This window comes from Ovis aries, chromosome 22 (genome assembly GCF_016772045.2).
Source record: "Ovis aries strain OAR_USU_Benz2616 breed Rambouillet chromosome 22, ARS-UI_Ramb_v3.0, whole genome shotgun sequence".
NCBI lineage: Eukaryota > Metazoa > Chordata > Mammalia > Artiodactyla > Bovidae > Ovis > Ovis aries.
The window spans coordinates 41,686,040-41,706,835 of NC_056075.1; the positions used below are offsets into that span (position 1 = coordinate 41,686,040).

A 20,796-nucleotide genomic window follows, 5' to 3' on the forward strand; every position below is an offset into this window, starting at 1 on the left:
TTCCCAGATCTTGTGAAAACAAATGGTCCCCAGGCAGGGCGGTAGGCACCCCCAGCATAGGCGGGACATGAAGCCAATGGAGCGTTCAGTCTGGCTGGGACAGGGTGTGATTTGGACACCACTCCTGATTCATGGAAAAATATCCTAAAAGTGCCCTTGGCTGGTCTCATACAGGAACTGACTTGAGGGAATGGCTACGTTTCCAAAGGGACTTGGAAAATTATCCCTTGTTGTCCCCATTGGTCAAAAGTGACTATTTTACAAAGCAAGTTGTTTCAAAACAGGAGTGAATGTGTGTACGTGTCTTCTCAAGGTGAGTGTGATCTCAGCCCAGTCCTGACGTCAGCCACGTGTGGAAATTAACTGAGTTTAGTATTAACAGTGTCGCAGAGCTGATCCCAGAACCAGCTGCTAAAACAAGTTACCCACTCATCTGACCTTGCCTTTTAATTCTACCAGAAAGTGCTTCTTTAAAAACAATTTTATTTAGTTTTGACTGTGCTGGGTCTTCGTTGCTGCATGGGCTTTTAAACTGGGGGCTTCTCACTGCAGTGGTCTCTCTTGCTGCAGAGCACGGGATCTAGTGGATTCGGGCTTCAGTAGTGGTGGCTCCTGGGCTCTAGAGCAGCTCAACATTTGTGCACACGGGCTTAGTTGCTTCATGGCACTTGAGATCCTCCAGAATCAGGCACAGAACCTGTGTCTCTGGTGTCTCCCACATTGACAGGCGGCTGCTTTACCACCGAGCCACCAGGGATGTCCCAGAACGTGCTCTTGAAATGTCTCAACTGCCCTTTGGCCAGTTACTCAAAGGGCAGCATGTGTGCAGGAAGAATCAGCAGCTATGGGTTCAAGTCCTGGCTGAGTCGTTGTTTTTCCCTCTGTAAAATGGAGCTGATGGTATTAGTCCTGTCTGCCCCCTTGAGAAGCTTGTGAGACTCAAGCGAGAAAATGTATCTTGAAACCCTCTGTACAATTCCATGTGTTCCATCATCATTTAATAAGTATTCGTGAAGCACCCACTGAGAGGGATATATAGCCTTTTGTCTCGTTACAACCTCAGTGGCAGCCGCCCTCTGCTTCTGCACTCCCCATCCATCCATGAGAGAACCAGGCACCATCTACCTCTGCTGGGTGGGCTCACTTAGCCTCTGATGTGACTTTCATGAGACCCAGCCTATTCCAGAAAGGAGGGTTCTGAAAGCCTTTTATCCTCTTTGCACCTCTGCTAAGCTTCCCCAAGAACTGTTCCTTTCTGGACCGGGATGTGGGACAGAACTTGATCTCGCTTTTCCTTTGCCTGCGTCTGCACAGCATCACCAAAGGTAAGTCCTGCCCGTGGGAGGGCGTCTAGGGGAGGCTGTTGGCTGCCCCACCCCTCAGCACTCCCAGAGAAGCCCACCAGCCATTTCCAAAAGAATTAGCCGAGACTGATATCTGGCTCTATCACTTCCAAGGTGTGTGATTTGGGGAAAGTCACTTAGCCACCCGGCCTCAGTTTCCTTGTCTGTAAAATGGGGATAATCAGAGCTTCTGTGAAACATGACGATGGATGGAAGGGACTCAGTGATTGTGAAAGTGCACTCGGCTCCCGGGACTGCGTTGTTGCCAACTAACCAAGTGCCTGGCCTCTTAGTGCGGCAGCCCCTCTGGGTCATTCCCTTGCTCGGCGAGTTCGCAGAAAGCTGTGGCTCTATGCTCCAGGCTAGAGTTTCCTCATCCTTATGCTCTGGGCCCAAGGCAAGGCTTGGAAAAAGAGGGAACTCTTGGGGACTGTGTTTGGGACAGCCCAGGTGGCCACTAGGTGAGGTGTTTGCATCTGAAAGGACATTGGAGAATTTTTTCAAAGCCATTTCTAGTCATCCAGATTGAATGAGTAGATCTAACCCCACAAATGGTTGATGGAGCCCAGCTAGATTTGTCCAAATGGCTTCTAGACACTCCAAAAACACTTGTTTATCAGATCTCAACACTCCCTCCTGGGCAGGATTGTGGGAGGGGGGTGGGGGAGGCTGACTGTGGACACTTTGGGAGAAAGTGCCTTGAAATGTCCCACTTGGGTCCCGCATGTCTAAGGATGGGATAGGAATGCTCTCCCATCCTCAGCGCCCGGACTTCCTCCTCTTCTCCGTAAAGAAGACTTTTGCGGTTCTGTTAGGAATAAATCCGTAAGAATGTTCCCTTTGTGCTTCTTCCCAGGCAAGGATCTGGAAGAGCTTAGGCACATAAACTTCTTCCCTGAATCCTGGCTGGTCCGGGTTACGGCCAACCACTACCATGCGGTAAGTCGCCAACTCAGCAAGGAAAACAGTTATCGAAATTTATTGCCTTCGCTTTTTCTGGGGATGTGTTTTGCATTTGAAACCTCTGGGCTTCTGAGGTTGGGAAGTATCTGGATCCTTCCCCAGGGGAAGTGGATAGAGCCAAGCCTGGAGGGGAGGAGGGAGGTGGCCCCGCCTTGGAGCCCAGGTGTTTAGAGCATCAGCCCTGTTGACCTGAAGAATCAGGGACCATTGGCCACATGGCCCTCCACATTGAGTCTCCTCACTAACACAAATGTCATGTACTTATTATTGGACTTTTTCAAAATGCAGAGAAACTGAAAGAAAGCAAACGCATAGCCTCAGACCCATCACCCAAAACAACTACTGCTAACATCTCATTGCATATGACCTTCCAGTCTTTAAAATAAAAGAAAAAAAAAAAACACTTAATGAAATGTTCTATTATCACTGTTTTTAATGGCTGCAAACTCTTTCACCAAAAGCATGTGCTACAAACCCTAACCCTAACCCTACCACTTGGTGACTGGCCAGTGCTACTTGGCTTCTCCTTTGTTGTAGAGAAGTCATGGTGTTTCTGATCGGTAACTATTATAAATAGACTGTATGGTGAATGCATTTGCACATGATGGTTTATTTTGACTGAGAATTATTTTCTTATAGGAATATTTGAAGAGTAAAAAATACTGGCCCCGAAAGGAATGTGCACTTTTGTTCTTGATACATATTAGCAAACTTGGGGCCAAATTACTCCTTCCCCAGTGATAAATGAGGTGCCTTCCTTTGAGCTCAGCAACTCAGAGCATTTTCCTTTTCCATTACTTGTGTCAATTGTGAAGTGAACAATGGCATCTCATTTTTTAATAGACATCCCCTTTATTACTAGAAAATATGAATATTTTTCCATGTGGTGTTTCCCCCTTTGTGAATTGTCCGTGCAAACTACTGTGCTTCTTATGTGCTTCCAATCATGCGTTTTCAGAGATGAAATGGGGCAGTGTTTGAGTTCTGAAGGTTTATGAGTCACTAGTTAAAATTCAATTCAGCTCAACAAACAGCTATTGTAATGTGCAAACCACAGGGCCCAGTGGCCCCCCCACAGCAGATAAGGCCTCTGCGGAACTGTGCTCTTCTGGGACGTAACTCAACTGTGCTCTGACGGAGCAGGGAAGGAGAGGGGTGACAGAGAGGGGGGGACAGTCTCGGAGCTGGAGCTGGACACTTCAGGGAGTGCCCCACCTCCCTCTTCATCTCCTTCTGGCCCACACACCTCCTTCCTTTTGCCCTCCACCACCAATGTCATCCTCCTGAAATTTGCTCCCTCCTGACCCCAAGCCTGCCATGTGGGGCCATACCTGGTCTTGACTTTGTAGCCAAGAATATGCTCTGCCTTGTGATTGGGCTCCCAATGAACACATTTTATTTCTCAGCTAAAAAAAAAATGCTGGGGCACTTTTCGTGTCCTCATCTTTGCATTCTGTAAAATCTTTGAACAGGGTACCTGACTAGCAGGTTTTCAGTAAGTACTGTGGACTGGACTCATGGGTGAATGTAGGCTCCAGAGACAGAACTCTTTTGAACACAGTGAGGGATGTTGGGATCAATGCAGTGAAGATGTTGTTGAGGAATCAGGTTGCTGGTAAGTGGTGTATTTTTTCCTTTCAGCTGGAGAATGGGGGCGACATGGCCCACGTGAAAGACCTAAGCACCCAGGCAGTGAGATTCGGGCTGCTTTTTAACCAGGTACTGACCACCAGGCTGAGCAAGGGGAAGAACCATCCCACCTCATGCTTGGTTAGAGACCTTTGTACAATGGCCATGGTCAATTATTACCTGTGGCAAGATGGCCAAGGCAGAAAGGGAAATTGTAGGTGTCGCTCTTGAACACTCACCACCCCCTCAGGGGTAAAATTCACAAGACAGAGCCCTGGGATAGGCCATTCACTAACTTGATATACACAGCTGCAGCGCCCCATGAGGTTGACCAGCTGTCTCAGTTTTCAGGGTTGGAGTCATTTCCCTGGGGATGTAGAGCTTTCTGTTTTAAAGTCAGGAAAGACCTGGGCAACCTGGAATGAGCTGGTCATCCTCTTCCTCACAAATATGGTGAGCTGCCAACCGCTCAAGAAGAGATTCCACTCCAAGCCCGTGGTTAAGGTTGCCAGGGTGGCTATTCTGGGCGGCTATTTTGATGCAGCCCAGACTCGAACCAGCTGTGAGTTGGAAGCTCGGCTGCAGAGCACCCGGGGACTCAGCCGCCGCCGGAGCTGGAGGGGCCAGCAGCTGCACTGTCTCGGGCTCCCTCGATAGGCGTGGCTCTCCAGGAAATAACTGCAACCCTCCCTCTTCACTAAAGCCACCAAGAAGTGATCGCAAAAGAGTTCATATTTTAGGGGTTTGGGGCCCTGAATCTATCATCAGATACTGCCTCCTGGGTCAAGCCTGGATGGGCTGGGTCCAGCCCCTTGCTTGCAGAGATCTGTCCAAGTGGACAGACTGCAGACAGAAGTGGCCAGGACACCCTGCAATGCTGTGGGCATGGAGGGTCTCTCAGGCCCACTGAATTGTAGCAGAACACTCTGTTTTAAAGGTCTGCAGACTGCGGGTCATCCAAGAACGTGCTTAACTCATTCTTCTCCCCACTAAGGGGCATGTAGAGTGAAAAGTATAGTCCCATGAGTGCCAACCTGTAGAGATTTGTAAAGTCACTACAGTCTGTCTTTTCTTCTCCTTCCTAGGCTAAAATTGTTGTGTTTTAAATCACAAATCAGTCCCTTTAGTCTTTGCATCTAGATTTGGTTTTGCTATGTCCTCTTCCCTTTGAATACTGAAGGTGTTTTTTTTCCTGTCCCTTTGTTGCTTACCTTTCCTCATTTAGGAGTATACGACACATTCAAAAGTGATTACCTTATATGGATTCTTCTTTGAGATAAAAGGAATCAAGCATGACGCTACCTCCTATAGTTTTCATATGCAGGTAAGAAGGACAGAGCAGAGGAGACGTTTGTCTCTGAAACAGCCTTTGAGATTCAGTTGATTCATATTGAATAACTGATTAAACATGAATTGCTAATTCATTTGGAATGTATTGTAGGCCTGGTATTAAGAGAGGTATGTCTCTGAAACAGCCTTTGAGAGTCAGTCAATTCATATTGAGTTAATAATAATTGGTTAAACATGAATTGCTAATTCATTTGGAATGTGTTGTAGGCCTGGTGTTAATCAGGCTGATAGATGTGATGTCATTTGATTTTTGCAACAGCGTTGTGAGGTTGCTGCTATTAGCCCATTTAACGGATGAGGATCTCAAAACTGAATGTCTTCATGTTTGTATGGCTTCCACTGCTAAGGCCAGGGTTAAATGCTAGTCCTCTGAAACTACATCTGGGGCTCAATTCATTTTATTTCTTTTTTTTATTTTAAGGGTGTTTTATATGGACCATTTTAAAAGTCTTTATTAAATTTGTTACAATATTATTTCTGCTTTGGTTTTTTGGCCATGAGGCATGCGGGATCTTAGCTCCCCAACCAGGAATTGAACCCCTATCCCCTGCATTGGAAGGCGAAGTCTTAACCTGGACTGCCAGGAAAATCTTTCAGCATGCTTTCAATTTGTACATGCTGGGTGATGCTTTACAGGTGGCCCTTCTTTCGTGGAGGTAGCGTGTAGTGCCTGGAAAGACAGAGGGAATGGTCTTGTTTAGGGTGGCAAAGCAGAGCTGTGGACAGGACCCTGGAGGAGGCAGGAGGGTGAAGGCCTTCACTTCCAAGCTCCTGCTGGACTTTGAGGAGAGGCAGGAGAGCTGGCTTTCAGAGTAGAGACTGAATTCAAACTGCCTGGTGAGCTGTATCATCTTGGTGAGGCCAGGAACCTCCTAAGGTCCACTCTCCAGAACTTTAGGACAGAGAAGGTAATACGACCTACCTCCCTAGGTTGTTGTGAGTATGAAATGTGTTACATTGTGCAAAAAACTTGGAACAGGGCCCCCATGATGATGGTGACAACTCTGATGGTGGACCCTTATGCTCCACTTAGGATTTGATTAGAAGTCTCATAAACTTTAAGCTCCTTGAGAAACCCTATCTTTAATATTACCATATCTCTTTAAAATTTATTTATTCTCAGCTGCACTGTCTTCACTGCTGTGGGAGAGCTTTCTCTGGTTGCAGTGTGTGGACTCCTCTTTGCAAAGTGTGTTGGCTTTTTTGGTTGCCAAGCACGGCTTCAGTAGTGGTGGCACATGGGTTCAGGTGCCCCGTGGCATGAGGGATTGTCCCAGACCAGAAATCAAACCCTTATCCCCTTCATTGGCAGGCAGATTCTTAACCACTGGCCCACCAGGGAGGCCCTATCATATCTTTCTTTATTACCACTGCCAATCACAGTATCAAGAAGGTAGGGGTGGTACCTTTGGATCATGAATGGATACATGAATGAGAAACCTGGGTTTTCTTCCAGCTTAGCCACACCTCTTTATGTGTCCTTGAGCGGGTCACATCTCTTCCTTGGGCCAGTCCTTGGTCTTCAGTGACTCAGGCATTTCCGTACGTGATGGATTTTACTGAATGGAAGAGGTGAATTATTTAACAGTAGTCAAAGTGCTCATATGAATACTATGTCGGTTTTTAAATTCTGGCAAAGCCATGTGAAGACCTTCCAATTCAATACAGATTGACTTCCTGGCATTTTCCTGGGTTGTCCAAACCCCAGTCCATCGGCCATTACTCACGGTGAGGGTTCAAATGCCAACTGACTCAGCAGCAAGTGTGCTCGGGAAATGGGGCCATGGGGAAGTGCTTGCTCCCTGCACACATCAGACAGGAGGGCTTGCCAGGAACTAGGTTTCGCTGACTCTGGGTCACCGGTTTCAGTCCCACCTAAGGCGGGTCCCCCTTCTTGCAGAGAATAAGGCACACTGACTTGGAGGGTGCCTCTGCGGTCTATGAGAACACTCCCATCAGCCTGAGAGCAGAACGCTTGGTGACCTACGAGATCAGAGCCCAGACCCTGGTGGATGGCAAATGGCAAGAGTTCAGGACGAACCACATCACACAGAAGTTCGGGTTGGTCAAGCCATCCTGCAAAAGCCACGTGAGTGCTCGTCTTTTCTCTTTGATTTCTTTTTTCTTTTCTTTCTTTTTTTTTTTTTTTTTGCTGTTTCTCTCCTCTGCACCTTTTTTGGGGATCACTTGCTTTACATCTCCAGTGCTCTATGGGAGAAGTTTGTTAGGTTTTTTTTTTGGGGGGGTTTTTTTTTTTTTAGGCTTTTAAAGGATTATCACAGCTCCAAATTACGCTAAAGAGAAACCTCCTAGAATGAAATCTGGGCATACTGAAAACTCTTAAGTCAAACCAGGCTGCTTGACTCGGGTCACACCAGGTCCTTTCTCCAGCTTCCCTAGTGGCTCACCGGTAAAGAATCTGCCTGCAGTACAGGAGATGTGGGAGGCATGTGTTCAATCCCTGGATCAGGAAGATTCCCTGGAGGAGGGCATAGCAACCCACTCTAGTATTCTTGCTTGGAGAACCCCATGGACAGAGGAGCCTGGTGGGCTACAGTCCATAGGGTTGAAAAGAGTCAGACACTACTGAAGCGGCTGAGCACGCACACATGCAGATCCTTTTTATAAATATGGAAGGGTACTTTTAGGGGGAGGAGGGATGTTTGGTGGAGGGTATTTGCTGCCAGCACCTCCTCTCTTGCCTGGATATCACCTGTCACTTCCACCAAAATCCACAGCCCAGCCTACCTGCCTGTTGCTCATCTGAGGAGAACTGAGGTCATCTGCCTCAATGGGCTGCCCTGGCATCCAGGTGGATTCAGTACCTGGCTTTGCTCCTGATGACTGCAATCCAGAAACTGCCGGAGAGCCTGTCTGCAGTGCTGGGAGGCTGTGAATCCAAGCCCTCACTGCCCTTCAGGGAATGGGTGTGTGCGTGCACACCAGTCCTGGCTGCAATCAGAATCACCTGGTCCTTTGCAAAGTCCCCAGGTCTGAGTGCCTCCCAGACTCGACCAGATATCCTGTGGGGGTTGGGGGGGAACCCAGGTATTAGTATTTTTCAAAGCTTCTCAAGTTATTCTCTATGATGTTAGAAATCAGAATAGCAATTTCCTTGTGCAGGCGGGAGGCAGGAGGAGAAGGGGACTACAGAGGATGAGATGGCTGGTTGGCATCACTGACTTAATAGACATGACTTTGAGCAAACTCCAGGAGTTGGTGAGGGACAGGGAAGCCACATCACCATGACTGTGCCACAGTCCATGGGGTCGCAAAGAGTCGGACACGACTGAGTGACTGAACTGAACTGGGGAGGCAGGAGCAGGGGAAGCTGGAATGTTGACCAGGAGGGAATATGAGAGAGATTTCAGAAGTAACTGAAATGTTCTTTATTATGATCAGGATGGTGACCACACAGGAGTGCTCACCTGGGAAAATCCATCAAGATGTTTCCTTAAGTTTGGTGCACTCTCTTGTGTTCAAGTTAGACTTAATTTTTTAAAGTTTGTTTTAAAAACCTTCCCTACGTGATCCTTGGTGTGCAGCCAGAGTTGAGAAGCAAGCACCTTACACCGTTGCTAGGCCTTCCTCTTTTCAGCCCGTCTAGAGGGTGATTGCATTTATCCTAAAAGTTTCATTTGCTTTGTTTTGTTTCATCTTTTAGGCCTTGAAAATCCAGACTGTGGGCATCCCTATCTATGCAAGTTTTTCATTCGTCTTCTCATTATCTTAACAGTTTTCAGAAGAATTTCTTCCACTGGTCCACATAAGAAGAAATAAAGTAACATTAAGGGGCTGCTCAAATATTCAGCTGACTCTCCTTGTTAGCAATGGTCGCGTTAGCACTTTTGTTCACTGTCTTGTTCTGTTGGGCTGCTATAACAACCCACCGCAGACTGTGGGGCGGGGGGCTTATAAACAACCAAACTGGATTACTCACAGTCTGGAGGCTGGAAGTCCAAGATTGAGACGCCTGCAGATTCCGTGTGCTGTCTGGTGAGAGCTTGCTTTCTGGTTCATAGACGGCTGTCTTCTCCCCATGTCCTCACATGGTGGAGGGGGTAGGGAGCACTCTGGGGCCTGTTTTAATGAGGGCACTAATCCCATAGGGAGGGCCTTGCCCTCCAGACCTATTTACCTCCCAGAGGCCCCACTTCCTAAGGAGATTACCTTGGGAGGTTAGAATTCAACACGTGAATTCTGGGGAGATACATTCAAATGATAACACTCCCATTTGTGTTGTTTGAGGATGGAAGGTACCAGAGCCACGAGTCTGTTGCCATCATTGACCCCAAAGCTCCCTGAGTCCAGCCCTAATTTGATTATATTCGGGAGCACTCTGATGGGAGCACCAGCAGTAACAGCATAGTCCAGCAGGGAGCTGCAGGGCTCCCCCTTTCGTGATGCATTCTCTGCCTGCTACACAGAACAATGTACCTGCCCATTGACCCTGGCGGAAAAAGAGGTAGGAAGGGACACCAGTAATTATAAGGCATGGAGTGACTTACTGACTGTCCCACCTTTTTAAATGGAACTCTGTGGTTTGGAGAAAACAAGGGAAGAGAGTTTCTCTTCCCACTCTGTGGCTTAGTTTTCTCTCTCAGTGTAGTCAAGCACCACAAGTTTAGTGGCTTAAAACAGCATGTATTTATTATTATACAGTTGTGGTGGCTCAATAGTCCAGGTGGCTTTGCTGCATCACCTGCTCAGGGTCAGGTCTACAATGGTGGTGGCTGGGCTGTGTTCTCATCTGAAGACACGAGTGGGGAGAAGCCATGTGCAAGCTCGTGAGGTTGCTGGCAGATTCATTTCCTCGCCGCTGTATGGCTGAGGGCCTGACTGCTTACTGGTTATTGGGAAGAAGCCACCCAGGTTCTAGCATCCCCCTGCACTTCCCTGCCACATGGGGCTCTCTAGAGACATTTCAGAGCATGGCTGTTTGTCCTTCAAGGCCAGCAGGAGAGTTCCTCTCACTGTGGTCTGCTAAGACAGAGCCTTGCGTAATCCAAGGTCATCTTGGTGATTACCCATCACCTTGACCATGTTCTCTGGGCTACAAGAGAGTCACATGTTGTACCTAAACTCAAGGGGAGAGGCTTATACAAGGGATCACTTTAGAGTGTGTCCATCACAGAGTGTTATCCGGTGTCTTTGGGAACGTGATGGAGCATTGCTGATGCTGTATGGACAACAAGGTGGTAGACTAAATTTAGTCTAATGATCACCTTAGAAGCAGCTGGGCTAAAGGAACCTCCTTCCCAGCAGAGGACCGATGCCCTGGGCAGAGTGACCTGGCAGGGAGAGAGGTTGGTGGGAGCGTGAGAAAGGGAAGAGTTGGACAAAGGGACTGGGAGCTGGGCCTGTCCTCACCCCTGTTCCCCCACTTGCATCTGGCCAGGTCCAGCCAACAGGAAGTGGTGTCAGGAGTTTGCAGAATAGGAGACTGGGAGAAACCCGGGAATTTCTCACCCTCTGGGCTGTGGACAGCATTTTCCAGCAGGAGCTGTGTCTCCTCTATGGCTCCAGCTCCACTCTTATCCCAGTACCTACCTGGCAGCCTCCTGCTGTGGTTCCAGGCCCATCAGATGGCCTTGCTTCTGCTTCTAGGGACCACCTGTGTGTCCCTCCAGCCCCAGGGCACTGAAGATTTCCTGATAGTCTCCAGGTTGCCTCACAGGTCTTCTCCTGTTTGCCTTCCCAGGTCTTCCTTCATCTGTGTGATCTGTTCTCTCTATTATATTTGTTCTGTTCAAAAACCCTTTATGCTTTATGCTTTCCAGACTGTCCCTGATATGAAGTGTTTTGATGAACTGATAGGTGTGACCCAGTGGGGTAGCCTGTTGGAAAACATGGCTTCAATTATTCCTCCCACCCCTGCAGGGCTGGGACAAGGCCAGGCAAGTGAGGCAGTCTCCTTGTGTCAAAATACACCATCATTCAAATAGGAATTGAGTGAATTATCATAAAAACTCAAAACCAATGCTAAAAAGCTATGATGTAGGATGATGAATCACCGCAAGTGAACACACCCCCATCCCAGCCACCTGATCAAAAGCAGAGCATGATCAGCACCCCAGGTGCCACCCCGCCTTGAACCCCTTCCCAGGCACTGCTGGTCCTCGAAGGTAAACACCATCCTGACTCTCACATTCATTACGTTGGCCATTTAGTTTGAATATTTAATGAACAGGATCATGCAACGTGCCCTCTTACATACCTGCATCCTTTTGTTCAACGTTATGTTTGAGATTCATCTGAGTCTTCATAGGGATCTGTAGTTTATTTTCAAATAAGCAAGATCATTTCCTTTTTATACCTGAAATGCTACTTCTATATAATAATACAGGCTTGTCTGAAAAAAAATAAGAAAATTCAAAGAATAAAATCCAGTGGGACTCCCATCATTCAGAATTTGGCAGGTGACCTTCCCAAATTATTTTTAGATGCGCTTAGAGTTTTCTTCCCATTCCAAATGGGATTATGCAATGAGTTTTTCCTTAGAACCTGATGGTTCTTAAATAGGATGGTTTTCGTTTGTTTGTTTGTTTTTTAACAGAGAAGCACAGCCTTGGAAGAAGAAGCAATGTAAATTTGCCTTGCCTCCAAAATAATTGTGCCAAGTCAGAAAAGTCACTTGTCACTTCCTGTCTCTGAATGGTGCTTCCTTGTCTATAAAAGGGGGATAAGGCAGCCCCTCTGTCTCCCATCTCCCCAGGTGCTGTGAGCCGTGCAGCCACTACTACATGTAACAGCTCCCCCTGGAGCAGCCCCCCCAGGTATACGAGGGGATGGGGATCGACATCACTGGGTCTGGAGAAAGAGCAGCCTGGTGGCATTTTACCACAGTCCAGGGGGTAACAGGAAAGATAAGAACTAAAAGCTTCTGAAAAGCAAGTCTGCAGATGTCCAAGAGGGAAGAGGCTGTGAGGAAGTGCTGCTGAGACATGAATGATTGCCCACTTGCTAAGGGAAACCCCTGTCCTGGCTCAGCTGATTGGAATACGCAATGTCAATTTTCCCAGAGTCCGCAGGACTGGGAATATACTTGCAGAACATCAGTTCCAAAAAAGGCCTCTATAAGGTGATCAGTTGAACTGTGAGAGCCCAACAGCCAGATATGTAGGAGAAAGGTATTCTTGGAAAGGATGGGGAAGGGTCTAAAGGGCTGGGGCTTTATCCCTTGCCTCCAGGGCCAGCAGTTGGAGACACTCAAAATGGACCTGGCGCGTCAGGGACAGGGGATGATGTCATTTCCATAAGGGGTGGGGAGGGCCCAGGCTCAGAGTGACAGTTCTGGTTCAAAGAAGCTACACTTGGGCTTCCCTGGTGGCTCAGTGGCAAATAATCTACCTGCCAGAGCAGAGACACGGCTTTGTTCCCTGGTCTGGGAAGATGCTGCAGAACAACAAGGCGCTTGTGCCAGAACTACCGAGCTGTAATCTAGAGCCCCGGAGCCCCAGTAAGGAAGCTTTCACAATGAGAGCTCATACATCACAACTACAGGAAAGTCTACGCAGCAATGAAGACCCAGAACAGCCAATAAATAAATAAAATTACAAAGATGCTACACTCGACGCCCGCCCGGAATCCTCCCAACTCCCTGTAAGGTAGGTATATTTTCCACCTCGGGGAGAGTGGCAGCTGAGTCTCAGCAAGTTCAAATTTTGTGCATCCCAGTTTCCTCGGAGTGGCAGAGCTGGGGGAGGCCCCTCAGTTCTGGCCAGAGAGCCCACCTGTTTCCACTTCCCTCCACAGCCCACTGAGAAGAGGCGAAAGTTTTGTGCAGCGTGCGAAGTCACTTCAGGCTTGTCCGACTCTTTGCGGTCCTATGGACTGTAGTCCACCAGGCTCCTCTGTCCATAGGATTCTCCAGGCAAGAATCCTGCAATGGGTTACCATGCCCCTCTCCGGGGGATCTTCCCAATCCAAAGACTGAACCTTTGTCTCTTACGTCCCCTGCTCTAGCAGGCAGGTTCTTTACCATTAGCAGCACCTGGGAAGCCCCAAAAGTTTTAAGGTGTCTAATTGAAGTGTTTCTTGAACACCTAATACTCACCCCGACAGGGCTATTCATTGGGAAGAACCTGCATTTTAACTCCTAGGCTGCTGGGAGGTCTAGATGCAGGAGGTCTGGGGTCACACCCAGAAACAACTCTGATCTAAATATGTCGGTTCTCCAGCAGGGTTCCTCTCCGAACCCCACACACCCAACTGTCTTCCTCCACCAGTGAAAAAAATTCAACAACAGCAACAAACCTGTGAATCTATTTCACCACATTGGCCAATTTTATTTTTAAAACTAAATTTCCTGCAATATGAATTAGAGAACATTAATGAGGCACTCCCCTATGGGTTGAGCATGGTAGCTCAGCTTGTATAGAATCCGCCTGCAATGCAGGAGACCCCGGTTCGATACTTGGGTCAGGAAGATCCGCTTGAGACGGGATAGGCTACTGCCTCCAGTATTCTTGGGCTTCCCTTGTGGCTCAGGTGGTAAAGAATCTGCCTGCAGGGCGGGAGACTTGGGTTTTTCCCTGGATTGGGAAGATCCCCTGGAGAAGGGAATCTTCAGTATTCTGGCCTGAAGAATTCCATGGGTTGTATAGTCCACGGGGTCGCAAAGAGTCAAGACAGGACCGAGAGACTTTCACTTCCACTTCTCTTATGGGTGGACCATTTATTGTGATGCAGAGTCCACCCCTTTCCACTAGGGGGCAAGGTCTGCCTCAAAAGTGGGAACCGGAATTTCAGTGGCAGAAATTTGCAACCTAAAAACCCATCTTTCAGGTCCTCCTTGCTTAAGTGGTTCAAAGGGAACTTTTTTACATCCCAGGTGAAGCTCTGGTCGTGCAAACATCAGCAGTGTTCACATCACAAAATCTCTGGACCTGGGAAGTAGCAATCAAGATAAAAAATTCTTAAGATGATCTTACACGTGAGAACTTCTTAGACTGCAATTTAAGAAACCCACAGTCACAATGCCAAAAGCAGTGACCATGAGTGTTGGTCAACATAGCATGTTAAATGCCACATCCATGACCTTCTCTGTGTGTTCTTATCCCATCACCCACCATCTGGCTCATCTCCCTAGACCTTCCCCTCCAACAGAGATAGCCTAGGATTCACTCTGTGCATACCAACTCTTTTGGGTCCTGAAGTAGCAAGGCAAGGGTTTGAGTCCTAGCTCTGTCCCCTTACTAGCTGTGTTGCTTTAGATAAGTCATCTAACTTCTTGGACCTCAGAGTCTAATCTGAATTGGGCCATAAGACCTGTGGTATTACGTAAGTTGATGTGATTGGTAAAGCACCCAACACATAGAAGGAGCTTGATACAATTTATCTTTGTTCCTCCTTAATGTTGGGAATCCTTCAGTATTTATCACAACCCACCCCAGTATTCTTGCCTGGAGAATCCCAGTGGACAGAGGAGTCTGGCGGGCTGCAGTCCATTCGGCTGCAAAGAGTCGGACACGACTGAGTGACTAAGCACAACACAGTATTTATTAGGTCAAGATGGATGCTCCGTGATATTGGTCAAGTAATTTTCCTCCTCTGGGCGTTTCCCATTATGCAAAATGAAAAAGTTGAGACAGGCACTGTTGGTAGACCTTCCCAGTTACAATCATTCACTGAGACCGCTGATTCCATGAGAGGAGAAGAATGGAAGTGAATGGCTGTACCTATGACCAGGAAAAAGAGGACCCGGGGAAAAATGAACTGTCTTTTCCCATGAGCTCATCAGGATGAGAGTGAATTAGAAAGAGCAGAGGTCCTTTTTCCCCTCTTTCTTCTTTTGAGAGTTTTACATCCTGGAGACGAGCATATCAGACGAGAGAGGAAATTTTTGCTTGTAAGCCTGGGATGAGAAGGGGGCATGCTGGCCTGCAGAGTTGCTGGTGGGGAAGGGTGGGCTCCCCAGGAACTGGGTGGGAGAAGTCTCAGCCCCATTTGCACACAGGGGGATGGCCTGGGATGTGTGGGAGTCTGGCCCATAAGCTCTGAGGCCTTGAGACCTGGGAGGCAGGGAGGAGGGACTTTTCTGGAGGAGGCAGGAGAGAACCCTCTGCAGGGAAACCTCTGGGGCAGGGCTGTCCAACAAAACTTTCTGCAGTGATGGACAGGCCCTATATCCACCCTGGTCTATATGGTAGCCACTAGCCCGTGTAGCCACTGCAGTTAAACGTGGCTAGTGTGATTGAGAAATTGAGTTAAGTTTATTTCATCTTAATGTAGTTGAATTTAAATAGCCACAAGTGCAAGTAGAAGGAACAGGATCAGGTCCTTCTGGTTTCTAGAGATCCCCCTCCCCACAGAGTACTGAGCATTTTGGTCTCTCCCCAGGCCCTGAAGGAGGGAGCGGTAGTGGCCAGCCGTGCCTGAGGCTCACCCTTCGGCCAACCCAAACATTTGCCTGGTCTGCGGGCCGCCTCCTCAGGGGCAGGGAGAAGCATGTTGCGGGAGAGGAGGGTTCTGATGTCCAGGAAGCAGGACTCAGCTCTTGTGCTGAAGGTTCCAGTGATACCTCAGTTTCACCTGCACTGACAATTATTTAAATTGCATTCAAAGTGAAATAAAATCTACAATTTAATTTCTAAGTGGCACTGGCCACATTTCAAGTGTTCAGTGGCTATATTTGGCCGGTGGTTACCATATTGGACTTCCCTGGTGGCTCAGATGGTAGAGAATCTGCCTGTAACGCAGGAGACCCGGGTTCAATCCCTGGGTGGGGAAGATCCCCTGGAGAAGGGAATGGCTACCCACTCCAGTATTCTTGCCAGGATAATCCCATGTACAGAGGAACCTGGCAGGCTATAGTCCATGGGGTTGCAAAGAATCAAACATGACTGAGCGACTAACACTTTACCATGTTGGACAGGGTGGAAGAGGATGAACGGCTCCCAGGGCTCTACTTGGTGACTGAATGAGTCACGTACCTTTTGTGCTTTCAACCCTGACTCATTCGTTCATGCCAGAGTTCCCGTGGGCGGCCACTGTGGCATGGGTCAGGGCTTCAAAAGGGAACAACACAGTCTCCACCCGCATGGAGCCCACAGTGTGGGGAGAGGTGGGTGTTGATGGAATCCTTGCACTGACTGATGCCTCAGTGCCCTGGAGAGAGGAAGCCCACTTCTTTGAACGCTTAAAGCAAAGAAGCTGACCTAGGTCCCAGGAGGGTGTGCACGGCCCAGCGAGAGCCCTCCACACGGAAGTAACACCTGGGCTGAGACTTGAGTAGGAGTGGAATTAAAATGGATTTGGGTGGAAAAATCGGAACCCTCATATGCTGCTGCTGGTGGTGGGATGATGATGATGAAAATGAATGTGAAATGGTGCAGCCACTTTGGGAAACAGTCTGGCAGTTCCTCAAATGATTAAACATAGAGTTGCCATAAGATCCAGCAATTCTACCAAGTATATACCCAAAAGACACGAAAACATATGTCCACACAGAAACTTGTGCACAAGTGTTCATTATTCATTTCATTTCATTTATCCCTGCTGTTTGATCATATTTCCTCTTCTATAAAAGTATTTTCTTTGTGGGAAACACAGGAAAATATTTTAAAATAAAAAAACCATCCATATTCCTACCTTTTAAAAATGTTCATTATTCATAGTAGCCAAAAGGTGAAAAGAACCCAAATGTCTATCAGCTGATAAACAGATAAGCAAATTTAGTAGAGCCGTTGTTGTTCAGTTGCTAAGTCATGTCTGACTCTTCAACCCCATGGATTGCATCTAGCTAGGTTCCTCTGTCCCTTGCTATCTCCTGGATTTGCTCAAATTCATGTTCACTAAGTTAATGATGACTTCAATGGAATATTATTCAGCTGTAGATAGGAATGAAGTGCCTACTGATACATGCTATAAGGTGAATGAACCTTGACAACATGATGCTAAGTGAAAGAAGCCAGTCACACACATAAAAAAGCCTTATATGGTTCCTCGCATATGAAATGCCAGAACAGGAAAATGAGTAGTTTAGTGGTTGCTTACAGCTGGAGGAAGGACAAGGCTGGAGAGAGAAGAGGGGTGACAGCTAAAGGGTACAGGGTTTCTGTTTGAGATGAGGAAAATGTTCTAAAAGTGATGGTAGCGAAACTGTAAATATACTAAAAATCATTGCTGGACATTTCAATGGGTGAATTGTATGATACATGAATTATATCTCAGTGAAGCTGTTTCTTTAAAAAAGGAAAAGTTGGGGGCTCAAGAAATTCAGTCCAGACAAGTACAGGGGCAGAGGAGCCAGCTCCATTAGAGGGCAAGGAAGAAGGCCAAGTGGCCAGAGCCAGGGCAGCAGGCGGAAGTGGCTGGAGCTGTGATGGGCTGGACATCAGGGGGATTTGCAAATGAAATGTGTGCCTTGAAAGATCATTCTGAATAATAAACGGCACAGAGGTGGAGACCAGAGTGGCACAGAGTGGGAAGGAAGCTTGACACTTAAGAGCATTTTGTGATGGTCTGGGGAGAGCGGAGGGGCTTGGGCAGGAGTGACAGACAGACAGCCGAGGAGAGACAGAGCTGAATGACCATCCCTTCACCGCCCTGCACGGGTGCTGGCTGTGCCGTCGTGTCCCCGGGTGGCCACCCCAGGGTATGACGGTGTCCACTCAGGAGACAGAAACCTCCAGTGCCGTCACATATTGTGTGCATTCTTCCAGAAGTGCTTGCCCCAGTTTGTTTAAAAATAAATATTCCCAAAGGATGCTGGCTGGTGGCAGTGTCAATCGGCACCGCCTTTCTGAGGGTAATACGAAACATTTTAGAAAATGTCTTGGGATGTAAATTACCATGGTGATGGTTTAGTCTCCCAGTTGTGTCTGACTCTTGCAACCCTATGGACTGTAGCCCGCCAGGCTCCTCCTCTGTCCATGGGATTTCACAGGCAAGAATCCTGGAGTGAGTTGCCATTTCCTTCTCCAGGGGATCATCTTGACCCAGGGATCAAACCTGCGTTGGCTGCATTGCAGGCCAATTCTTTACCACTGAGATTATAATAAGGTCCTCAGTGAATCCCACCTCCCTGTGTCTGCCTCTTGGCCTTGCTTCTCCACTCATCAATAGACGGAGTCTCTTTCTCCACCCTCCTGAAAGAGGGTTGGCCATGGGCCTTGCTTTGGCCAAAGAATGTGACAGAAGTAACATTGTGTGAGTTCAGGAGTTGGGACCACAAGGGCTTGCAGCCTCTACCCTGGTCCTCTGGGAGCCCTGGGACCAAATTGTGCTGCAGTCCAGGCTAGCCTACTGAAGGCTGAGAGGCCACATGGAGAACTGAGGCTTCAGCCAACTGTCAGCACCAATTCCAGACCTGTGAATAAGGCCACCTGGAACCTTCCAGCCCATCGCACCCTCCAGGGGATTACAGTTGTGTGAATGACCCTAGAAGGCTATTCCCCTGAGAAGGATTTCTCTAAGTAACCCTCAGAATCATGAACGTGATAAGAAGGAAAGTGAACTCGCTCAGCCATGTCTGACTCTTCACGACCCCATGGACTGTAGCCCACCAGGCTCCTTCATCCTTAGAGTTTTCCAGGCAAGGGCACTTGAGTGAGTTGCCATTTCCTTCTCCAGGAGATCTTCCCGACCCAGGGATCGAACCCGGGTCTCCTGCATTGCAAGCAGACACTTTACCTTCTGAGCCACCAGGAAAGCCCTATTTCTCAGAATCATGAGAAATAGTTAATTCCTGTTTTAAGCCACTACGTTTTGGGTGGCTTATCACCCAGAAATAATAGAGTACTGAAAAATGTAGCCTTTTGATTAAACAAATCCACATTAGGCATTTATATTGATGAAAATAAAATCCAGAAAAGAGCCAATGACTTAGTTACAAGTTGCTCCTTGCAGCATTGTTTACAGTGCAACACATCAGCATGATCTTAGCTGTCCAACAGTAGGAATTAGAATACTGTTCACCATGCAATCATTGAAAAATTATTGTTGAAATGTTCTAGTGGCAAGATTTCCAGGATATACTATTAATTGGAAAACCAGAACAAATTCTAAAAACCTATGTGATTTCATTCAAATATGCATATTTTAAATACACTTTTATATGAAATTGGGCTTCTCTGATACCTCAGTTGGTAAAGAATCCACCTGCAATGCAGGAGACCCCAGTTTGATTTCTGGGTCAGGAAGATCCCCTGGAAAAGGGGAAGGCTATCCACTCCAGTATTCTGGCCTGGAGAATTCCATGGGCTGAACAGTCCATGGGGTCACAGTCAGACACAACTGAGCGACTTTCACTTACTTTCACTTTATATGAAGTTGGTGGGTCCAAGGGCAAATAGTAAAATTGCTCTGTAATATGGATGGTGGATGGTACACTTTTTTTTTTTCCACCAGCAGTGATCCTTCCTGCTTCTCTAGGTCCCAGTCACTTCCCATCAGCCACATTTGAGAGGCAGATCAATCCATTCTAGGAGCTGATGTGACTTGAAGCAAAGATAGCTTCAACTTTTATTTCACTGAGCAGGATTTCCTGGTTTCTCGGCCACCCAGAACTATCTTCCCCTGACTCATTTCTCACCCTAAAAAAAGGGGCCCGATTGACTCCTGGACCCCCTTAAGGAGAGACCTTTCGAGCCCAGCATCACACAAAACCAACCAGGAAGCCGGACTCCATGGGTGTGGGGTGGGAGGGCAGCCAGCAGCAGGGGAGCTGTCATGACCCAGAGCCACAGAAAGGGCTCAGCGAGTCTCGGACACAGTGATTAACTCCTCTTTATCTCTGTATCACTGAGCAGCCCGGCCAACTGCTTGGCTTCCCCCGGCAAGCTCTCCATGAGTCACCGCTGTCTTACTGTGGCCTGAGCATGTTTCCTGGCAGGCAGGTGCGGCTGTTCCTTTATGTGCCCTTGAGATACCCAGGGAGTGAACAACGCTTTCTGTCCTCCTCTAACACCAGCTAAATATAAAAACTGTAATGCCTTCCTTAACACAACATAACATTGCCCCCAGAATCTTTTTTTTTCTGCTGATTTCAGCACCCGAATCAAGGCTGAAGGTCCCTGGGGTCTGGGGCATTTCCTTAAGTAACAGGAAGCTTATTAACTCATGGGTTAACTGAGAAAATCATTTACCAAACCACATGTGAGCGTGCGTGTGAGCAACCCTTGAACTGCTGTGAAGACGGGAGACCCAGGGTGGCTTGCCGAGCTCCTTCTTCGAATGTGGGTCACTCCTCGAACTAGGACAGGCTGCAGGTGTTCCCTTTGTGCTCAGACAGACACTCAAATCTCAACCCCCAAGAAAAGAAGGAGGGCCAAAGGCCAGCCTGGGCACGTTGAAGAGCAGAAATCTCAGAAGGAAAACACCAAAGACCTCTTTGATGATCCAAGTGCCTTGTTCACCTCTGAAATGACTATGTAGTCTGTTAAATTCAGTTAGGATCACACAGACCTGGAGTCCACTTCCCCTTTCCTTCAACTTTCTAGCTGTGTGACTTTCAGAGAATCACCTAACCTTCCTGAGGCTCAGTTTTTCAGCTTCCTAGAGCCACTGT

General features: G+C 47.8%; 1 protein-coding gene and 1 non-coding gene across 2 annotated transcripts in view; both read left to right on the forward strand.

Annotated features, from left to right (window-relative positions):
• The window catches only part of BTBD16 (BTB domain containing 16), a 66,480-nt gene extending 49,593 nt beyond the window's left edge, over positions 1-16,887 (forward strand). Inside the window, exons 11-16 of the mRNA XM_060404594.1 lie at positions 1,234-1,325; positions 2,200-2,282; positions 3,948-4,025; positions 5,161-5,259; positions 7,186-7,374; positions 8,950-16,887. Coding sequence (XP_060260577.1) covers positions 1,234-1,325; positions 2,200-2,282; positions 3,948-4,025; positions 5,161-5,259; positions 7,186-7,374; positions 8,950-9,018 — 610 coding nt within the window. The 3' untranslated portion in view covers positions 9,019-16,887. The remainder of the gene's footprint in view (positions 1-1,233; positions 1,326-2,199; positions 2,283-3,947; positions 4,026-5,160; positions 5,260-7,185; positions 7,375-8,949) is intronic.
• TRNAY-GUA (transfer RNA tyrosine (anticodon GUA)) lies at positions 15,945-16,016 on the forward strand. Its single transcript has one exon. It is a non-coding gene; the product is annotated as a tRNA-Tyr (tRNA).
• Positions 16,888-20,796: the final 3,909 nt, after the last annotated feature.